The sequence below is a fragment of the Pieris napi genome, chromosome 16, assembly GCF_905475465.1.
Source record: "Pieris napi chromosome 16, ilPieNapi1.2, whole genome shotgun sequence".
Taxonomy (NCBI): Eukaryota; Metazoa; Arthropoda; class Insecta; order Lepidoptera; family Pieridae; genus Pieris; species Pieris napi.
The window spans coordinates 3309428-3330920 of NC_062249.1; the positions used below are offsets into that span (position 1 = coordinate 3309428).

The following is a 21493-nucleotide window of genomic DNA, read 5'->3' on the forward strand; positions in this document are numbered from 1 at the left end:
TATATAAAGAACTTGGAAAATATTAAATTAAGTAATAAAAAAGTAGATAAAAGCTACGTTCAGTGAATTATGTATTGACGGCAAATTTTTTAACCTTTCCGCCATATCGTATTTCCGGTCATTTTAACCACAGACTACATGAAACTTTGAAAGTACTCAAATAATTAGATTAATAACATCAATATGAGATAATGAAGAAGATAAATATTATTGTTTATTAATTATTTTTCTATATTTTTGAAAGTACATAAAGTAAATTAAACATTAACATTTTGACATTTTTTGACCTGACACTGACATCACTAACTAACTTTCAAAATCTAATTCTTTATCTTTGCATTTTGTTATTTACAAGGTGACAAGTGAAATCGGTGAAAATAATTTTTAATTGTTATTATTTAAAAGGGTATTTTATTAAAAGGCTAAAATGTCTTTCTTTGGAGTAGGAAATCCATTTGCCACACCGGTTGGTCAAAAAATTGGTAAGTTTGAAATATATACCTTAAAGAATATAAGAATTTCCTCACTTTCTGCTGTTACGCATTACTTAAACAGAAAAATTTAAGTTTCTTTATCCATTGTGTACATTCGCTTTATTCTACACAAAATAAGAGCCGATAGACAAAACATTTGTTGGTTTGTGTAATTTTACTTAACAAACCATTTATTTTCTCTACATGAAATCTTTATTTCAGAACAAGCCACAGATGGATCCCTTCCTTCAGAAAATTGGGCCCTTAATATGGAAATATGTGATATTATAAACACTAGTGCAGATGGACCTAAAGATGCCATAAAGGCAATTAGAAAAAGACTGACCCAAAGTGCTGGGAAGAACTACACAATTGTTATGTACAGTTTAACTGTACTGGAGAGCTGTGTTAAGAATTGTGGAAGACCTTTCCATGTTCTTGTGTGTAATAAGGAGTTTATATCTGAGTTGGTGAGTACCACAAATTGATCTGACCTTAGTTCTTAGTCATTTACTGTAGGTATTGGTGTTCACCTTGACTATATTGTGCATATTGGATACTAACTTCCTTGAACATTGTGTGAATGAAACTTTAAAAAAATTACATAGGTTCTACTAATGTCACATCTACATCCCAGAAATGATAAAACTCTGGATTTACTATAGTGCGGTTTCTTCACAAAGTTTTCCTTTGCTATGTGTTAAATGCGAACAAAGAATAAAAAGTACATTGACTCACAGCTGGTATTGGAATGAGGCATAAGAGTCTTGTGCTCAAGCCACTAGGCTAATACAAATTCAATTCTAAAAGTTATCAAGCTCCTATTTTATTTCCTTACGCAAGATTATTATAGTATCTATAGTGTACCATAAGTATAAGAGTAATAAAAAAATATTTATTTCCAATAAATAATCGATTAAAAATAAGTGGGATTGTATGATCTATAAAGCCCTATACTTTTAGTTAGGTCCGTTTGCTTATGATTAGTCTCTTTACTCTTATCAAAAAGAATAAATACTATATTCACCAATTATGTAGTTATTCAACTACATAGACTCAACTTACAAGACATGCAAATGGACACTCATTTCATGGTCGTAAGCCATAGGTATTTTCTAGCCTAGTAGCTGGAACAGAAGCATCTCTCAACTGAGTAATGGCAAAGGTAATGCTAAGTAAGCTTTGTTGCTTACACATGGTAAATTGTAAGAATAAAACATGATCTTATTGAAAATTATTGTGAAATTTTTGGCTTTATAAATTGTAACAACTTTGTGAATATAAGCAAAGATGATGATGGAACATTAAGATAAATGTAGTTTATTATCAAAGAAGATAAAAATAAATTATCTGATAAAATGTCATACACATGCCTCTGAAAAACTATCTATTCTTATTGATGTGAATTATCATTTTATTGATATTGCAAATGTAGATAAAGTTGAGTTATCAGCATTAATAGTGAAATCTAAAAAATTGTAATTTTATTATGTTTTTGTTTTGCAATGATAAAATGCAACATTAAACAAAGCCAACCATGCATAATATAATGTTTTATGGGGTTATAAAATTAAATTCTTAGTGATTTGATAGGATTTATTGATAAAATAATAAGGAAAAGATTTATATGCAATAATATTAATATGTACAAGGTAAAAATAAATTATATATATATATTATTTGACAGCGATTATTATTATTATCCCAAATTAAGCAGTAGCCATATAATCAACATAGTCCATATTAAAGGTAAATAACTGAGACAGTACCCTTGTATGATGTCATCTGAGATAATAAGACATTCTACAACCTGTCAACACAAACGGCTTCATTTACATAAAAGAACACTATATTTAACAGAGCTATATTATATTGTGGGTAATCTATGTCTTGGTTTATTTGGGGCACAATTTGTATTTGTCCATAACAATAAAAACTGCTAAAGAATGCATATGCATTACCAAGCAAGCCTGTGAGGTGGCTAGGTGGGGTAAGTACCTAGCTACTTGATCTCTTGATCTAATTGGAGTCTTATAAGAAAATATTTTATCAATCTGATCTTTCTGTAAAATTTTGTATACACTAATGACAAAAGACTAGTAGACTAATTCCTTGAGTTCAATGCGAAAGGAACTTTGAATCGGAGAATGCAGAAATGACTTAAAATGACAAAAAGTAGTTAAAAATATGTAGATATATGTTTATTTACTAAGTTTTTTATGTCTTCTAATTGTAGCCATTAAGATATTTGATCTTGTTACATAAGCAGTGTTTTATAAAGTTAAGTTAAAAATTGCTGATATAAATAATAAGCATTCATGACTTTGTTGATTCTATAATCGCATATAAATTAGATTATTTCACAATATTTAATAATGTTACACAAGATAGTAAGATACAGTTTTCTAATACAAATTTATCAATTATAAAAGACAATAGGTTGATGATGATAGTGTATTGGGTATTAGACGAGGTGATAAGCTAGTCAGGCTGTGCCTGACACATCCAGTAAAGGGCATTCCGGTTTCGTCACGACGCTTGACCTTTATCGTAAGAGCAATGATTTAATTGCGCAAATCATTGATTAAAAATTTCGTTATATCTCATTTAAATCACTTCCGCGAGTAGTTTCTTCACAGTAAAGAAATATGCAAATTGAAATTTGAAGGAGGGCTTTGACGTGACAAGGAGTTATCTATGAAGACTCATTCTGAAGCAAAATTTATAGTTATTTGATACAAGCCAACTTGGGGTCACGTCGAGCGCATGCAACGTTGATTGTATGATTTTTATCTTAACTCAAATTTCATATATGTTTAGTATGTGAGCTGAGCCCCTGAGACTGGGCTAACAAGGCCTAGGAGTTAGCGAATTAATATTATTAATTTAAGCTTCATTTTCAGGTAAAATTAATTGGCCCAAAAAATGACCCGCCCACGGTTGTACAAGAAAAGGTTTTGAGTCTCATACAGTGCTGGGCGGATGCTTTTCAAAATCAACCGGAGTTGCAGGTAAACTTTTATTTTTCGTTAATTGCAATCGTGGCCAGGTTTATATGTATGAAAAAAACAGTTGTGCACAAATATTGCCTATTTACTTTTTCTTCTTAGTTTTATGGTCTTTTTACTGGTATAGTTAAGGAAGGTCACGTACTAAATCTGTAAATGGATTAATAGGGCATGGGCCTCCTCCAACTCCTTCTAAAGTTCCCTTGCTTGGACTTGGCGAGTACATATTGTGTCGCCGGTCGCGTTGTTGCTAATGTAGGCCTCGTTCACTCCACCAATTGTTTTTAACTCTTGCGACGTGTCCGGCCCATCTCTATTTTAGCCTGCCTTTTAACATGCCTGTTCAACAACATCGAATACATTTGTTATTTATGTTTGCGTTTCGTGTTCTTTCCTTGTCACTCGATCTCTTTGGAAAACATTTATTTTGTTAACTATATCTCTGGTAAACGTCCAGGTTTGGCAGGCATATAGTAGAGTTGGCATAACAATATAGTCCAGAGCTTTTCGTTTAAGATATAAATATACCTATAGTGACCATTATTTGCCCCACACCTTCTTGACCCGTCTATCCACTTCACTCGAGGTTTGTTCGAAGAATGATATGCTTTGTCCTAGATAGATATAGTTTTCCACAAGTAAATGTCTAAATGGATAATAAAATCTCTACGGAAGTGGAAATGCCACTTTTGCAACGCTACAAGTTATATGTGGTCCGACCCACTCCAGTGGGTATTGAGTTGATGATATTAAATGTAAAGGTGGTATAAAAGTAAGGAAAGTATCAAAGTCAGTCAAACGAGAAATTTTGGACAGCGGAAAATTGGGTTTTTTACTGAAAAACACGTAAACGAGTTATGTAAATAAAACAATTTGCAATCTTGATAAAGTCAGAAAAAATACTTCAGTGGATCATATAAATCATGTGTTCAAAAACCCACTGGATTTTGTACTCTATAGTTTGTGGTTGGTAAATATATACATGATAATGTTATAAATTTTCGTTTATATCTATCGAATAAGGTTAACGATAACTTCGTTAAGTGTTCTTTAATTGGTGTGACACACTTCTGTTGCTGGCCGATGTTATTTTAGAGATAAGATCGATCTTCTTTTATTTCTGTATAAGGCTTTTCTAAGGCGTTCTAAACTGAAAGGCATTTCTGAATGAGCAAGTTTACATAAAAACATTCCATTGTTTAATTCATCTGTGTGACATCCAACACGTTAAATAGTTATTAATGCTATATTTAAATTTATGTGTTTTGTTGTATATATTAAAATGATTTACGCCCGAACCCAATAACCTATCATAATCCATAATTTACCATCTTAGATAGTAATCTTAACCCAAATGTAACAGGTGTGCCAATAACCGATCGACGGATTGTATTAGCCATCTGTCGATACAAGCTATCCATGGGAGGTCGTATCGGTGTCTGTGGATAGACCTTTGTATGAAAATGACAGTTGACGAAAGCTCGATTTCAACAGTTAATTATTTTAACAGATTTTAACTTACACCAGTTTTTTAAATAATTAAAAAAATTGTTTGTTATGTTTTAAACATACACATGTATATTTTAATGTTATTTGTACGGTTTTATTTACTTTATTTGGTTTACATTTATTATCAAATAGGAGTTAAAACTCGGTAAAATGGAACGACAAAGAGCATTTTATCCGTCGCCAAAAATGGATTGTCTTCGTTTGGTTATTAGGATGCAGATAGGAGATCGATCGACTGTTACGGTCTGATCTCAGATTTTCAATCTTAGATTGTGGATTGATTATTGGGTTCGAGCGTAAGGAATTACCCATTGCGATTTGGATTAACATTAGAATGTTATGAACCCTGCAACTTATGGCTGGATTATTCGAAATAATAGTGTCGAGTGAAGTTGTAGTGCTTCAAAGTATACACTTGATATTTGATCCAAGTTGTCCGCATTGTCAAGGATTGGGTGTTATGTTACACTCATTCCACCAGTCGTACGAAGAACTTAGGACATACAAGAAATAGTGGCGATACTTTGTCTTAGCGATTTCAGACTTTGGAATTTTCATTGTTCGTTCTAAAAGCGGTAAAAATAACAACCTTAGCGATGTCATGTGTTGCATTTTTACTATGAGTTGTCGATTACGGCGTCTTTTATTTATGGAGTATTTTTAATGCACAACTGATGAAGGTAATATAGTAGTATTATGTAGCATCTTAACAATTTTGTCACATATTTTGTTTTATTATATGACTCGTTTGTAACCCAGTGTCCATTGTAAAATTAAATATGCAAAGCATTCGTTAAAATTGTCTTTTCTTCTGCAGTAGTTGCCTAAATTTGACTTATGTGGAAATGGGGCAATCGAGTTCTATCTTGGGCGCGCCCCAGATCAACCCTATTTTGCTCGTTCTTTAGAGGGTTTTATTATGATAATTAGGCTAATTCGTTAATGAAAGATAATAGAACATGTCTTTATTTTCAGGGAGTAGTACAAGTGTACAACGAATTACGGACCAAGGGTGTTGAATTTCCTATGACCGATTTGGACGCTATGGCACCAATATTTACGCCGCAACGGGTGAGTACACGGCTGCCTCCGCGAACTTTTTTGCGCCTTAATATGATTTTTTACTGCGCCTACCTTTTTAGTAGCTACATACCAACATATGGAACATTTTGTATGGTATAAGACTTTTCACATTTCTGAATTAAAACTTAAGTGTTAAATAAAATAAACTTTTTGATCTTCAATCAAAAAAAAAACTCAAATTGTTGCAGCCGTCTTTGAGTTTTGAGCTTAGCATCATATTGTTACGACTTACGAGCTAGTGGAAAAATCTAGAAACATTGCAGTCAACCTAACCTGTTTTCGTAACAATATTTTGCGATTCCATCAGCCATCATCATGCATTTTCTAGGAGTCCTACAAAAAAATAATACGTTTATATACTATTATTTTTGAGAGCTTTGCTTACTTTTGCTGACGAGAGGGGGGGGGATAAATTGTAGTAAATCTGCTTACGTAATACTCGAACCCCTCGGCCCCTTAACCCAAAATTATACAACACGTAATACAAAAGGGAGATGCAGATATTTCTAAAGCATGACAAACCAATTGACTAGAAAGGAAAATGTGCTGGGATATAGCGATGTATGGGTAAAAAAGAATTGTGGGGCCGTAGATGAATGTATTAAAGTCACGTCGAATAAGGTAGTTTTTTGAAGTCAACTAAAAGGATTATTTTGTCAGAGTGTTCCTGATGGTGGCGAGCCGATGGCTGGCTCTCCTCAGCGTAACGTCTTGGCGCCGAGCTCTCCCATTCGAATGCCGCTTGAAAATAGTACTGGCACGGTACGTATAATAATATAGGTATTGTGGTTTTTGTTGCTATGGTTACGGTATTTGATAAAAGATGGTAGCCACTGTAAAGGTGCGTATCCATTAGAGCAGCCTCAGGCCGAGCAGCCTCGACTTGAAGCAAACCGAGGCTGCTCACTCCGAGGCATAGGCTCGAGGCACGTTGCGGATCAAGTTGAGGCATGTCGCCTCGCCTAGATCCGAAGGCGAAACTAGTGTAAAGTAAGAACGCGATGACACCAGACGCGCGTAGAGTAGCCGCTGCTTTAATAGCCATTAACATTATAAAAAAAAAGAGAATACAACAAAAAACTATACAAAAGAGGAAGCATCGATGTGGATAAAAGAGTTATATCGCAATAGAATTCAGCATGGATGTGACCAATTGCTATTGGACATAACGTTTGAAGATGGTGATAGCTTTAAAAATTTTACACGCATGAGCACTGGTGCAAAAACTGCAGTTTCGTTGTCCATTGCGACCTGAGGCGACACGCCCGTCTCCACCAAGTGCACGGCTCGGACTGAGGCTTCTTTGAGCACGCCAAAAAAACCGACAAAATATGGCTCGGCTCGCGGCAACCAATTTGCCTCAAGGCGCAGCGTGCCTCAAGTTGAGGCAGCGTCTCCACTTGTGCGGCCTCGGATCGAGCGGCTGCCTCGCCCCGAGTCTGCCTCAAATGGATACGCACCTTAAGAAACACGGACATCTCTAGTCATCTTTTACAATTAGTCTGCAAAGTCATCATGTTTGCTATCCAATATAATATAAATATTTGACGATAAGTCTCAACTCTAAATCGTACACCAATAGTTTTACAATATCTAATATATTAAATTCTTGTGTCACAATGTTCGTTCCCATACTCCTCCGAAACGGCTCGATCGCTTCTTATAAAATTTTTATGCGTATTCATTAAGTCAGAGAATCTGCTACTATATATCTTTCAAACCCCTAAGTGATAAGTGGGTCCCAACTACCCCAAAAAAAATAATATTTTTTAGACAATTTTTTTTGTTTTTATTTTTTATGATACAGCTTACAAAAATACATACAACCCCTTATTTTCACCCCTCTACGATCAACCCCTATTATTTTTTTATTGTTGATAGATATGTACATACAAACGTTTGCAGGGTCAGCTAGTATGGATATACAGTCGACTCTCGATAATTTGAAACTCAAGGGACCAGAGATAAATTTCAAATTATCAAGAGTTCAAAAAACAAGTGTTTGAATAACCACGAGGGGCAGGGGCGACTGAAGGAAATAAGAATTTGATCATAATTTGTTACTTATTATTTCTATATTCTTATTATGTATTAACAATTATTATAACAATTAACATTTATGTAAACAAACGACAGGTATGTGCATGATAAACGCATCAAATTATAGAGAGTAGGGAAGACCGGATTTCAAATTATCGCATGTTGGCGAGCAAGATAATACTTTTTCAACTTCAAATTACCGAAGGGACTAATTATCATTGATTTTATTCAAATTATCGAGAGATTCAAATTAACGAGTGTCAAATCATCGAGAGTCGACTGTAATAATTTAATATTACAATTCACAACAGTAAAATTCTTAAAAGTTTTTGTCGTAATTTTACTTTTTTTTACAGTGAAGGTGGCAAAACGGGCAGGAGGCTCAAGTGATACCACCGCCCATGGACACTCTCAATGCCTGAGGGCTCGCGAGTGCGTTGCCGGCCTTTTTTACTTACCTTTTAATAAAATATTACTATCGCATTAAATGTTTTATTATTTATTACAGGTGACGCTATCAGAGAGTCAGACAAGCAAGCTACGGGCCGATCTATCCGTGGTTGAGGGCAACATGACAGTTATGAATGACATGTTGAACGAACTGACAGCACAGCCGTTCACGCAGCATCACGAGTCTGACATACAATTGCTTGATGTACGTATTTTTTCGCCCCTAATATTAATTTTAATTATTAATAATCCGAAAATTACTAAAAAATATTCAGGCCGCCTTCTATCGTATCAATTTAATTGTTTTTATTTTAAATGTTAAAATACTTTAGCACTTCGTGCGCACTACCTAAAATGTTACTAATTAAACCTTAATATAGTTTCTGGAAGTTTCTCTTGTGTTTAAGGTATTTATTATATAGAAAGTAGGGGGCTAATCCAGAAAAGATACCGTTACTTGTACAAAAAAAACATACCAATGTCATTTGACAACTTTGCTTAGATTTTTTTAAACACAGCCCGATTGTTCGATGTAATAATAATTTTGAGGACATTGACTCTACTTTTTTGTGTGGTAATTATTTAAAAAATATATGAAGTAAGAAAATACATCAAGACAGTATCAGTAGTATGTGTGTACGTAATTAACACTTTCTAGAACGATGAAGGCTCTCTAAAAGCTCAATGAGTCATTGTTAATATCAAAATTATACTCTTAGGAGTTGGCAGACACACTCCGTGCCATGCAAAGTCGGGTGGCAGAATTAGTGGGGCGTGTATCTGACGAGTGCCCTTTGACAGCCCAACTATTGCTAACTAACGATCAGTTACACAACTTACTCCTGAGACACTCTCGCCTAACCAGCAACCGGTAAGCGAAAGATTACTATATAGAAACGTTAAATGTACAACTATTTGCGTGCGTGGTCACGGTGACTATTATTTATAATAATACATAACTTTAAACGTTAAATGTGTAAAATTTAAAACGAAAAAAAAATTTTTTTTTTCAGTAAACACTTTTTTTTTGAGATTATGTTTATACTTGACTAAATCCAAAACGCAATTATTAAATTAATGAATTTCAAAACAGAAACGCAGCTACCGGTGTTGCCACGCCATCGGCCATTCTCGGTGCCGCCATGGGAGTTCCTGGGACCGTATCACGTTAGTTTATATATTATTCTTATTTTCTTGGCGAGTTAGGGAAAAATGATGAGAGTTAATTTTTACGATAGACACAAATGACACCGACACCCTGAAGTTAGGGAGCGTTCAAGTATTACGTAACGAATTTTGGGGGGGGGTTCTTTTGTACAACGTTACGATAGAGTCACTAGGTGGTCAAGAAACGTTTTACTATACTTGGGTACAGAAAAACGTTACGGCGCTTTAAATAGGGGGGGTTAATAATCTCCAAACATTGCGTGACGTAATACTTGAACGCTCCCTTAGCTGTAGTCAAAATTTTTTTGGTCTTTTTTTTTTTAATAATTTTTCATCGCCGTATGGTCTGATTTCTGGCGTGTCCTGGCGCTTGAGAGAAAAATCACCTTTCGACAATGATCATACTCACAGGTTTGTCACGAGCATATTTAGTGGGTCACGCTTATCGCAAAGTGATTTTGTCTCAAGCCCCTGATTTTAGAGTGCATTCATATTTAAATTTCGAATCTGCAAAGGAATTTCGAATTTAATTTGAATTTCGCCCTGGCTTTTTGTTCTTTTATTCTAAATTCAAATTTCACTTTCAGCCCCCAAGAAAGAGGAGGACGCACTCATCGATCTAAGTGACGATGTTCCTGATATTGCTAAATTAAGTATGTATTATTAAATGTAATTAATAAAGTATTTTTGACCATTCCTTTTGGTTATATTCTTAAAAAATTGAAGAAATAAATATTATATTTGAATAATAAAAACATACCACCAGAGTATTAAATGATGTCTTTGTAAAATATTAAGTGATAAGTTTATTCATTTATTTATATATTTACACTTTGTTAACTTATCGTCACTGTAAATCTTATTATGTACGTCGAGCGACTTAATCCCTCGGCGTAACGTAGAGATGTTTTTCAAGGCAGTTTTTGCCGCGCACCACCACTATGTGGAACCAGCTGCCCACTGAAGTATTTCCGAACCAGTTCGACTTCAAGAAAAGAGCGTCCCAATTCTTAAAAGGCCGGCAACGCACTCGCGAGCCTTCTGCCATTGAATGTCCATGGGCGGCGGTATCACTTAACATCAGATGAGCCTCCTGCCCGTTTGCCCCCCGTTCTATAAAAAGAAAGATGTGGGGCTCTCACTACATCTTCTGTCGCATTTACTGCGTAGCGTTCGGGTTTATTCCTGCAGGTGAGTTTCGTCATTGGACGTACTAATTTCCACCCGTATCATCTCCACAGCCGTCGTTCGTCGTGACTAGTGTGCTTTTTGAAGTTATACTTCTTTAGGCGCGTTATGAAAAATTGATGAGAGTGAAATTTTACGATGCGCGCGCACCTGAGACACAACATTATCAGTGTGATTATAGCCGGGCGCCGAGCGTGCGCGAGCGAGATGGAAATAAGACAATCTATAAGTAAAAAGAAAGAGAATATGCGTGAAGTTAGCCGCTATGCCAAGAATTTTGAATTACCATAATGACCTTTGTAGTACCTTTTAAACAAATAAAGGAGTTTTAATTATTTTTTCAAAGAAATTTAGCAATGCTTTTTCACAAAGACCTATTGTTACTTAGTTAAAAGGTTATGAAACATCCTACCTTAGTTATTAAATTGAATGAATAATTAAATAATAATAATAATTATTATTAATATTAATTAATTATTTAATATTTAAAAAAAAATAAAGAAACCCAAAGAAGTATAACTTCTTACATAAGTACACGCTCCCTTTTTTTAAATAATAAAGTACTTTAACATTATAGGTGTGACAGACACGAAGATTGAGAAGTCTCCAAGCGGCTCCAAGGACGAGTTTGATATGTTCGCTCAATCTCGAAATGTCACGTATGAATCTTCCAAAACTGGGTAAGAAAACATAAACCTAAAACCAACCAATTCGACTTAGGGTCCTTCAAGAAAAGAGCGTTCTAATTATAAAAAAGCCGGCAACGCACCTCTGGCAATGTGAGTCCATGGGCAGTGGCATCACTTAACATCAGGTGAACCTCCTGCCCGTTTGCCCCTTTTTATAAAAAATAAATGTATATGAACAGGTTTTTAAAGGCACTGTACCTCTAGGGAGTTCTTTGCAATGTATGTCTGTTATTATTTATTTATTTGAAAAATATTATTAGTAATATATTTATTTATTTAAACATATCAAAAATTTAACTATTGTATAATAAATCTAAGCGCTGCTTGCTTCGGGCGAATATCAGCGAGTTTTATTCAATATTTTTTTGGATTAACTTAATGTTAATAAATTAATTACAATAAGTAGTAATAATAGTAAGTAGTTTTAGTATTATTATTAGAATTGTTATAAAAATACGAGCCAAGGCTGTACATTTTGCTGACTCAGTCATGCTTAGTTTTATAAGCGTGGCGATTTCCTAAATCGTCGGAGTTCCGCCCCAAGAATATCGCCGGACGTAGCCACTCTCTTCGACTGTTACATTGCATTCATTCGTTACATAGCAATTAACATTATTTCGCTTATATTCTAGTGTTGTACGACGAGTGGTTAATATAGAGTAAAACTAAATTCATCTATTATTTAAAGCACCCCGATGGCCCAGGAAATGTACAACTAATACAAAAACTCATGTTTCTTATTTTTACAACCTAATTGTCTATCATTTCACCTAATTTGTTTTCTTTAAGTGGAAGCAGTTACGCGGACAACTTAGAGGAGCAGACGACAGCGGGATTAGCAACGGCCGCTAACACACGAGCGACCCAGCAACCCTTGGTAATTATTCTTTGTTAGGGAGCGTTCAAGTATTACGTAACGAATTTTGGGGGTGGGGTCCTTCTGTAAAACGTTACGATGCGGGGCGGAGATTGAATTACGCGTTATTGTTAATATTATTTTCGACTTTCCAGTACTTTACACCACATAATGGTAACTTTTAGGTATAAAGAGTCACTGGGTGGTCACGAAACGTTTTACTATTGGGTGCAGAAAAACGTTACGGCGTGTAACATGAGGGGGGGGGGGTCAATAATCTCCAAAATTTGCGTGACGTAATACTTGAACGCTCCCTTATCCGATTTCAGAAAAGAAGCTTCGTTTAAGACTTTGGCAGAGGCAGGGTTAAACCTTAGAGTTTTATTTTTACAATGGGCTATTTGATGACAAATTTCAGATTATTTATTAATGACTAGAAATTTTACCAATTGTTATTTTTTATTCTGTTTTGGCTGTAAATTTCAAATTAAATATTCATAATTTCACAAACCTGCCAAAACGCGGTGTTACGTCATAATTTTCTTTAAAATATATTGAATTAATAAATAATAGATTTTTAGGTTAATACATGATTATATAAAAGTTATTTTACTCCTAAACTCCTTTAAAAGTCGTGTTTTATATGAATTAGGGGTGCTTACATTATATGATAAACTATTTTACACAACAGTGATCGTATAATAAAATGAGTGGCCCAAGGAAAAAGTTAACCCAGCAGGACATTCACCGCAGCTTGTTCGTCACCAGGCCCAGAAGCAATTCCTTAGGAAGTAACCCTCCAGAAAGCTCACAAACCGTGACAGAACTACCGAGAGACACGACCATGCAAAATGCACCAATCCAGCAAGGCACTCCATGCCCCCCGTCTTGGCAAAGAGTACCAAGCACGAGAAATCCAAAACGAAAAAAAGTCAGTGACTCTCCAGAGAATATAACCAGCAGCAATATGTTCAGTCAACTAACAATTGACCTAATGGAAGAACCCACTACAACAAAAAAACCAGTGGAAAAAAAACCCAGCAAGCCTCCACCCATAATATTATATGGTATAGAAGATGTCAATAACGGAACTTGTGGAAACAGTTACAGATAAAAGCTCATTTACATTTCGGATAATGAACAGAAACCAACTAAGAATCAACACCCTAGATACAGAGGCCTACAAAAAAATCATCACTAAATTCCGTGTTAGTGGCTTAATTGGTCACACATTTAACAAAAAGGAAGAACGACCCTGTCGTATTGTCATTCGGAATCTTCACCACACAACACCTATAAGCGAGATAAAGGATGAAATTGAAAAAACTGGAAATACTGTGGTCGGGGAAATTATTAATTCCAGATATGGCCCAGAAAAAAAACCTACCTCAACATTCTTTGTTAATCTCCTACCTAGCCACAACAATAAGGCAGCTAAAGAAATTAAATACATCTACCACCAATCTGTAACCATAGAGGATCCCAAAAAGAAAAACTCAATAGTACAGTGCCAACGGTGTCAGCAATATGGACACACAAAGAACTACTGCATGAGACCTTTCCGCTGCGTGAAGTGTGCGCAAGCACATAAAACCTCAGACTGTCCAAAGCGGGATAGAAATACACCCGCCCAATGTGCACTATGTAATGGCTCACACCCGGCGAACTATAAGGGTTGTGAAGTATACAGAGAAATTCTTGCTAGAAAAACTAACAAATATGGCCATCAAAGAACTGACAGACACATTACCGCAAAAGAAAACACGATTCAAGCCGTAAACGCTCCAAGAAACACTGCCCAACAATCTTCCTTCATTGGTAAGGAAAACGAACCACTCTCTTACGTGGGAGCTGCTAGAAAAGTTCCAGACAAAGAAAATGCTTCACCTGATGCTAACCAAAACCCTACATTATTAGAAACTCTCCTCACCAAACAAAATGAGAAATTTGACTTAATATTACAACAAATGAGTACTCTAATGAGTCTCATGACTACGCTCATAACCAAACTACAAGGCTAACCGGCCTTGGGTTAAGACTGGCGACCTGGAACATAAATGGTCTCTCACCCAATAAAAATGAACTCGAGATACTAATAACTGAGCACAAGCTAGACATAGTCCTAATATCGGAAGCACACTGCACAGACAAAACCACTGTCAAAATTAAAGGGTTCCAGATATACACCACGAACCACCCAGATGGAACAGGACATGCAGGATCAGCTATAGTTATTAGAAACAAAATAAAGCACCATCTACTGCCTGAATATAGAACCGAGCAAATACAAGCCACTACGGTCGCAATACAAGACAGAGGTGGATACTTTAATGTCTCAGCTGTTTACTGTCCACCAAAACATCGAATAGACGCCGACCTGTTCTCTCATTTCTTCTCGACTCTAGGCAATCGCTTTATAACAGGAGGCGACTGGAACTCCAAACATGTGCATTGGGGGTCAAGATTAATAACAACTAGGGGAAGACAATTGATGTTGAGCATCGATACAAATCACCTAAACATAATTGCTCCATCAGAACCTACCAACTGGCCAGCTGATCACAATCGAATCCCGGACATCCTCGATTTCTTCCTAACAAAAGGACTCTCTAAACAATACATGAAGATCGAATCATGTGCTGATGGTTCATCTGATCACACTCCAGTCTTATTAACTGTCAGCTCCACTATAATTGAAGTCGAGAGACCGATAAGATTGTATAACCAGCAAACTGATTGGCCTTCCTTCAGGGAACACATAGATGAAAACCTTAATCTAAATGTCAGACTTAAAGAATCAGAGGAAATTGAAACAGCACTAGTGCAGTTTACTAATCTCATACAAGCTGCTGCGTGGAGAAGCACGCCTACTACTGAACACAAAAACCAGCACACAAACATACCATTGGAAATAAAGATGATGATTCAGGAGAAACGCAGATTGCGCAGAGTTTGGCAACTGAGTCGTCATCCACAAGACAAGACAGCCCTTAATAAAGCCATTGTAGAATTGAAGGAAGCTATAAAGAATGTTAATGACTTAACAATGCAAGCAAAGTTGGAGTCTCTAACCGCTCCTAAGGCCAGCAACTATTCGCTCTGGAAAATCACCTAACAAATCAAAAGCCCCAATTAAAAAGGAAAACGTCTGGGCCAGAACGAGCCAGGACAAAGCGGACTTGTTTGCGAACTATCTAACAAGCTCCTTTAAACCTAATGTAACACTGGACAACTCATCAGATGAATATGTTGACCAAGTTCTAAATCAAGACCTTCAAATGGATCATCCCCCTAGACCTGTGTCGCCTGCAGAAGTCATAAAAACTATCAAATGCCTGGACAGTAAAAAGGCACCAGGTTAAGACCTGATAACTAAAGAAGTATTGATGGAACTACCGAGAAAGGCTATGATCTTCATCACTATACTCTTCAATGCTATGTTACGAATAGGCTACTTCCCAGTTGCGTGGAAAATCTCAGAAATCATCATGATTTATAAGGCTGGCAAACTGATGACCGAAAAAACATCCTACCGACCAATCAGTCTGTTGCCTACTCTTTCCAAGGTATTGGAAAAGACAATACTTCGTAGAATTGTGCCAAGCCTTGTGGAGCGCAAAGTAATACCAGATCATCAATTCGGCTTCAGACAATACCATGGCACAGTGGAACAAGCTCACAGAGTATGTGACGCCATAAGAAAGTCCTTAGAACAAAGGGAATACTGCTCATCAGCATTTCTGGATATCCAACAAGCATTTGACAAGGTCTGGCACAAAGGCCTGCTATGTAAGATCAAGCAGAATATTTCCCACTCTTACTTTCCAATATTCAACCCCTGTCTGCCCCACAGCGACCATGTAAGATATCTTGGCTTACACATTGATCGTGTATTAACGTGGAGGCACCACATCAAATGTAAAAAGCAGGAGCTACAGCTAAATTACAACAGCCTTTACTGGATGCTAGGTAGAAACTCAAAACTTTCTCTAGATAACAAACTTCTTATATATAAAGTCATCCTTAAGCCCATTTGGACATATGGCCTCCAACTATGGGGCAGCGCAAGTGATACCAACATAAACATACTCCAGCGACAACAGAACAAGATCCTAAGAGCAGTTGCAAAAGTACCCTGGTACATTACAAACAACGAAGTTCACGAGCACCTCAACATAAGAACAATCAAAGAAGAAATCCGGAGACTGGCAGCTAAGTACAAAGAGCGGCTAAGCTGTCACCCGAATACACTTGCTCGCCAACTCACCATTAGACAGTATGTGAGTCGACTAAAACGTCACCATATTCTAGAGCTAGAAGACCGGCAGTAGCTCTAGACAGAAGATGAGTAGATGCTTCCAATGGGAAGTCACTCCACATGACAGCACCACAGAAAAAATTTGCTCATAGCCTTGGGGCTGATTGCAAATAACCGCAGAAAAAAAAAAATATGAATTAAACTAACTTACCACTTTTACATACTGTAAAACAGCCTTGAAATTTTTTGTACAAAAGAAATTATTTAATAAATAGTACGAACCGCAAACAGAAGATATAGTTAAAAAATATTCTATTGGGAAGGTGTGGAGGAGGAGGGAAGGGAGGAAACTTTAATCATGGTTTAACGTTTGTTTGATTGTTCTAAAACTTGAATGCATTGAAGTTTTTAAGGAATATTCCTTAACACCTTTAAAAATTAGTATAATATGTATTCATTTATATTTAGACCAATTTTTGTTTTTTTTTTTGTTTTACCTTAATTTATTTTGACAGCCATCGGGAATGGATCAAAGGGAAATCGATGAGATATCTGCTTGGTTAGAACAAGAAAAGGTGATTTTTCGTTTCTTTTTATTTTACAATCTCTTTGTTAATTCACTTAATTACTCTGGTTTTATTTTGAATCAATTTCTTTTACTACCATATAATTTTTGTTTTGTTTTTGTTTAATCTATTTTTATTTGCTTACCACGACAGCACATCTCCCTTAAATGATTGATTTTCGGATATAATTAATTCATTTAAAAAGCACATGAACAATTACTATACAATAGAAACGCTTTCGCTTATAGTGTTTTTAACAATTTTAATTGGATTAAAACACGTCAATATAGGCCGCCACAGAAGCCAACGCCAACGCTGGACAAGAAAGTGTAACGAGCAGTGACTTCGAGAAGTTTCTAGCAGAGAGAGCCGCCGCAGCAGACAGCCTCCCTGACGCCAATAACACAGGCAACACGCCCAGGCACCGACAGATCAACAAGGATCAAGATTCGATGTTCGCCCTATAACAATCCGGATCGAAGGACCAGGTCTGTGACGTCACTCCCACCATGATTAGACCTTTACGCCTCTAAGGCGTCTATAAGCGAAAATCGTTGAAGGCAATATGTCTTATGTTTATTGAGAAAATTATGAATTTTAAGAATGGCTAATCTTTTAAGGGGTAATTCGGACTGAGTTCTATCATAACTCATATATGTTTAACTTACTAAGGGTCTGTTTCACAATGTACGGATAAGTTCTACATAAGTTCCAAATTAGCTATTTATTACTTATTGGCAGGATAAATACTATTGTTGCGTTTCACGACTGTCAGATAGCTATTCGTCACATAAAGTCCATCATAAGTTATGACACCGATGAAATGTCAAATACATCAAATAATTTATGTGTTGCATAGCTATTTAGTACTTTATCCATACATTGTGAAACAGACCCAAAGTTTCCCATTTTGTGCTCAGTCCAGTTCCTGTTTAACGGGGCGTTTGTTGCCATGGCAACGGGTATGCTGTGGCGTTATGAATAAATCGGTCGGAGTGTCGTTGAACTCATATTGTATATGTACCGGAATATGCACCTTATGTATTAAGATTAATTTTAAGAGATTTTTTATTATACAAATCTCCAGTCTCCTTTGTAACCAGCTATTTTTGAACTGTATATGGCGCGACTCCGACTTTTGGGATAAGATTCAGAAATGAGACTTTGCGTTCAGTTTCGTCAAAAATGTATTGGATTTTGACATATGGAAGTCAGTTCGTTAAATCTAGTTTCTGAAACTCACCCTCTTTTTTTCAATCTATATTTCTGTTAGGGGCTGTTCAAGTATGACGTAAGCAGATTTACTGCAATTTATCCCCCCTCCCCCTCTTGTCAGCAAAAAGTAAGTAAATCTCTCAAATATAATTTTTTGTAGGAATCCTCGAAAATGCATTCGTGTTCAAGCATAGACAATGTGTGGGTAATATGTGTAAAAAAATAAAATAATTAGTGTTGACGTAATCCCCAAATAAGAAAATCAAAGACCTTTCTCCCCCCTATGGTGCTTACGTAATACTTGAACTATCCCTTATAGCGCGGGTTTATATAATTGAATAAAATCTTTATTGTACAAAATACGGAACTGGATATTTTAACTTCGCCACTTGTAACTTATTTATTGCATAAAATTATGATAAAAATTATTTTAATCAAGTTAGTTATATTATTTAGTTTAAAAAACATTTGTGTTATAACACTTCAACCTTCCGCCATGTTTCCTAAAATGTGCACTGAAATCACTGCGCGAAATATTTAAAAACTAATAAACTAATACAACATTCTTGAATGGGAAATTTGAGCAGCGCTTTGTGGGCCTATTTGTAACAAAAATGTACAAATTTCAGGGAAAATCGATTTATTTGAACTGTCAAAAGTGACAGGTGAATTTATGAAAGCTGGAAATAGAATCGCAATAAAATATGCATTATGCCTTAAGTGTGGGACCTTTATACATGTTCTCAATGCTAGCAAAGATTTCTCGTATAACATTCGTGTAAATTTATTAGATGTTTTGTTAAGTACACTTGTACTGAATGTTCAGGGTTGCCATTACTAAATTAAAGAAAATAAAAATGCAAAAATATTGTATTGTAGTTGTGGCAACCCTGTCCTCTTTTGATCTTCGCACCTAGAAGCTAGACAAGTATAGCTTCCCGCGTCTCGTAGTCGATATAAATAAGCTTACGAAACTTCATACGCATCTGCTTTAGTACGTACGTGTACACAAAATGTGATATTTAAATTTTTTATTTAATCGTAGCTGACATTTTTACTAATGTATTCACTTGATTATAAAATGTTTAATTTAAAAAATTTGAATCATTTGTTGAATTTTTACCACCAGAAACAACACGTAATAGATAATTGAGGTTGGAACGGAACGCAAGCGAGATTAAGAAAATATAACTTCATAGATTTTGCGTGTACGAGATAAAATAGTAAACCTTATTTATCTATTTTGTGCCTGTTTTTTAATAATGAATAACTTGTATTCGCCTAAGCCATTCCATCTCACTTAATGAAATTTGGTGTTAATGTGATAAACATGGAACAAGCTTAATGTTAATAATTTAAAAGAGTTATTTTGTGTTTTAATCGTTGTATTTAAGATAATAAATGAAATGTGCGAATTAAATTGTTGTTTTCTTGTTATCCTGTGATCAATACGCCACATTTAACGAATATTCTGTTACTTATAGACGAAATTAAAATTGTAGTGTTCCCCTAAAACAAAAATAATTACAATTTAATTCGATTAGCCGTAACTTGCCCTAACTAGGAATTGGGGATGTGTTTTTAGCCACCATCGAAATGGATTTGCTAGGAAATTTCGCCTCGAAAAAAACATTACAGCAAGAACGAAAATATAATGTAACTACTCTACTGGCATTCAAGTTGGTCCATGCAGATTACGATATTAGTATCAATTTCAAATGTCATACATGTTTCTCGTTAGAAATAATCTTTTGAGTATATTTTAGATGAATAAGAGATGCGGGTAAGTTGTTGTTTAAGCATGAGACTAAATCGTCAGTGCACCAGCTGTACTGTGTTTAGGGATGTTGCTTGTGGTTTGAGTACTTGAGAATTATTTGGTTGCTTCAGAGTTTGGTCGTGTTAAAATAAAACTCCCTAATTACTTGTAGAGAAGAGGTGAAGATGGAATAATGAATGGATGATATTTATTTACAAAACTGTGTACAATTATACTTAAAAATTATCCTACACTTACAACTAATATTGACATGTGGTGCCAAGATGCGGAGCGTTGGTTGGTTGCGCAGGTATCAGGGTAGGCGATAAAAACGCGGCGCGGCAAAAAGTTGGCCTTTTTCGATTTGTTGGTCGAAGTGTACGAACGTGTTCTTCTCAGAACACTTCGGTATCGTAGCCTTACGATAACGCTAAAACTGTCCTTTTCAGGACAAATTATCGTATCTCGACTAAACGTCTAACAACTGTCCTTTTCAGGACAAATTATTCTTGTTTCTCGACGAAAACGTTTGACAACTGTCCTTGTCAGGGCATATTACCGTGTCTTACGACACGATGAAACTGTTCTTTTCAGAACACACGACCGTATCTATTCTGATATGTTCTTCTCAGAACACATCACTGTTTCAATACGACACGTTAATCAATCACCTACATGTGGTTTATGCGCATTATCCAAAACACATCACAATTATAACATAAATTTGACATGAAATAAAAAAATAACAAAAGTATTATACTTATAATTTTAGGTTTTACTAGTAATTTTTAATTTTACAAGGGGTTATTATTTCTAATTTATCTAGTATGAAAGCACTTGTTTTCATTGTGGACATACCATTTAATAATAAATCTTTTATACCATTAAGATCATTTTGAACAAGAGCAGAATCAGAGGCAGAGCTAATAATTAATAAATTTTTAAATCATCAGTGATGAGAGACGCTTTACAGTGCTTTATATTGTGCATTAATTAGTGATCTCTCTCGTTCATTCACTCACGTATATGTTATGAGATTTAAAAAACTGAACTGAAAGACTGAATCTAAGATTTGATCCAGAAATCGGCGTTCGATGTGTCGGACACAGAAGGGTTATCTATAAAAGATAAATTAAGGAATGCAATTTCAAGCCAACACCAAAAAAGGGGTCACGCCATCCAGGTACCATTAGTCCTATCTGTTCTCATTTTCTGTCCTTACCGCACTCATT

At 35.6% G+C, this 21493-nt stretch overlaps 1 protein-coding gene across 2 annotated transcripts; it reads left to right on the forward strand.

The window, feature by feature from the left end:
- The first annotated feature begins 326 nt into the window (after positions 1–326).
- Positions 327–18362, forward strand: LOC125057192 (TOM1-like protein 2). 2 transcript variants are annotated; one of them, XM_047660712.1, is made up of 13 exons: positions 328–482; positions 696–943; positions 3377–3484; positions 5966–6061; positions 6734–6835; positions 8622–8768; positions 9283–9434; positions 9657–9730; positions 10318–10383; positions 11496–11598; positions 12397–12484; positions 17237–17296; positions 17578–18362. In XM_047660712.1, the coding sequence occupies exons 1-13, from the start codon at positions 428–430 to the stop codon at positions 17752–17754; spliced, it is 1476 nt and encodes a 491-aa protein (XP_047516668.1). In that variant the 5' UTR covers positions 328–427; the 3' UTR covers positions 17755–18362. The 2 variants fall into 2 exon arrangements, with proteins under 2 accessions (XP_047516669.1, XP_047516668.1); XM_047660713.1 differs by lacking the exon at positions 17237–17296 and having other exon boundaries at positions 327–482.
- Positions 18363–21493: the final 3131 nt, after the last annotated feature.

Bases quoted from the DNA above. Each gene is read 5' to 3' on its own strand.
- LOC125057192 (XM_047660712.1), top strand. From the start codon at position 428: ATGTCTTTCTTTGGAGTAGGAAATCCATTTGCCACACCGGTTGGTCAA. The intron at 3,485-5,965 runs GTAAACTTTTAT...CTTTATTTTCAG, and splicing joins AAAATCAACCGGAGTTGCAG to GGAGTAGTACAAGTGTACAA. The intron at 6,062-6,733 runs GTGAGTACACGG...TTATTTTGTCAG, and splicing joins CAATATTTACGCCGCAACGG to AGTGTTCCTGATGGTGGCGA.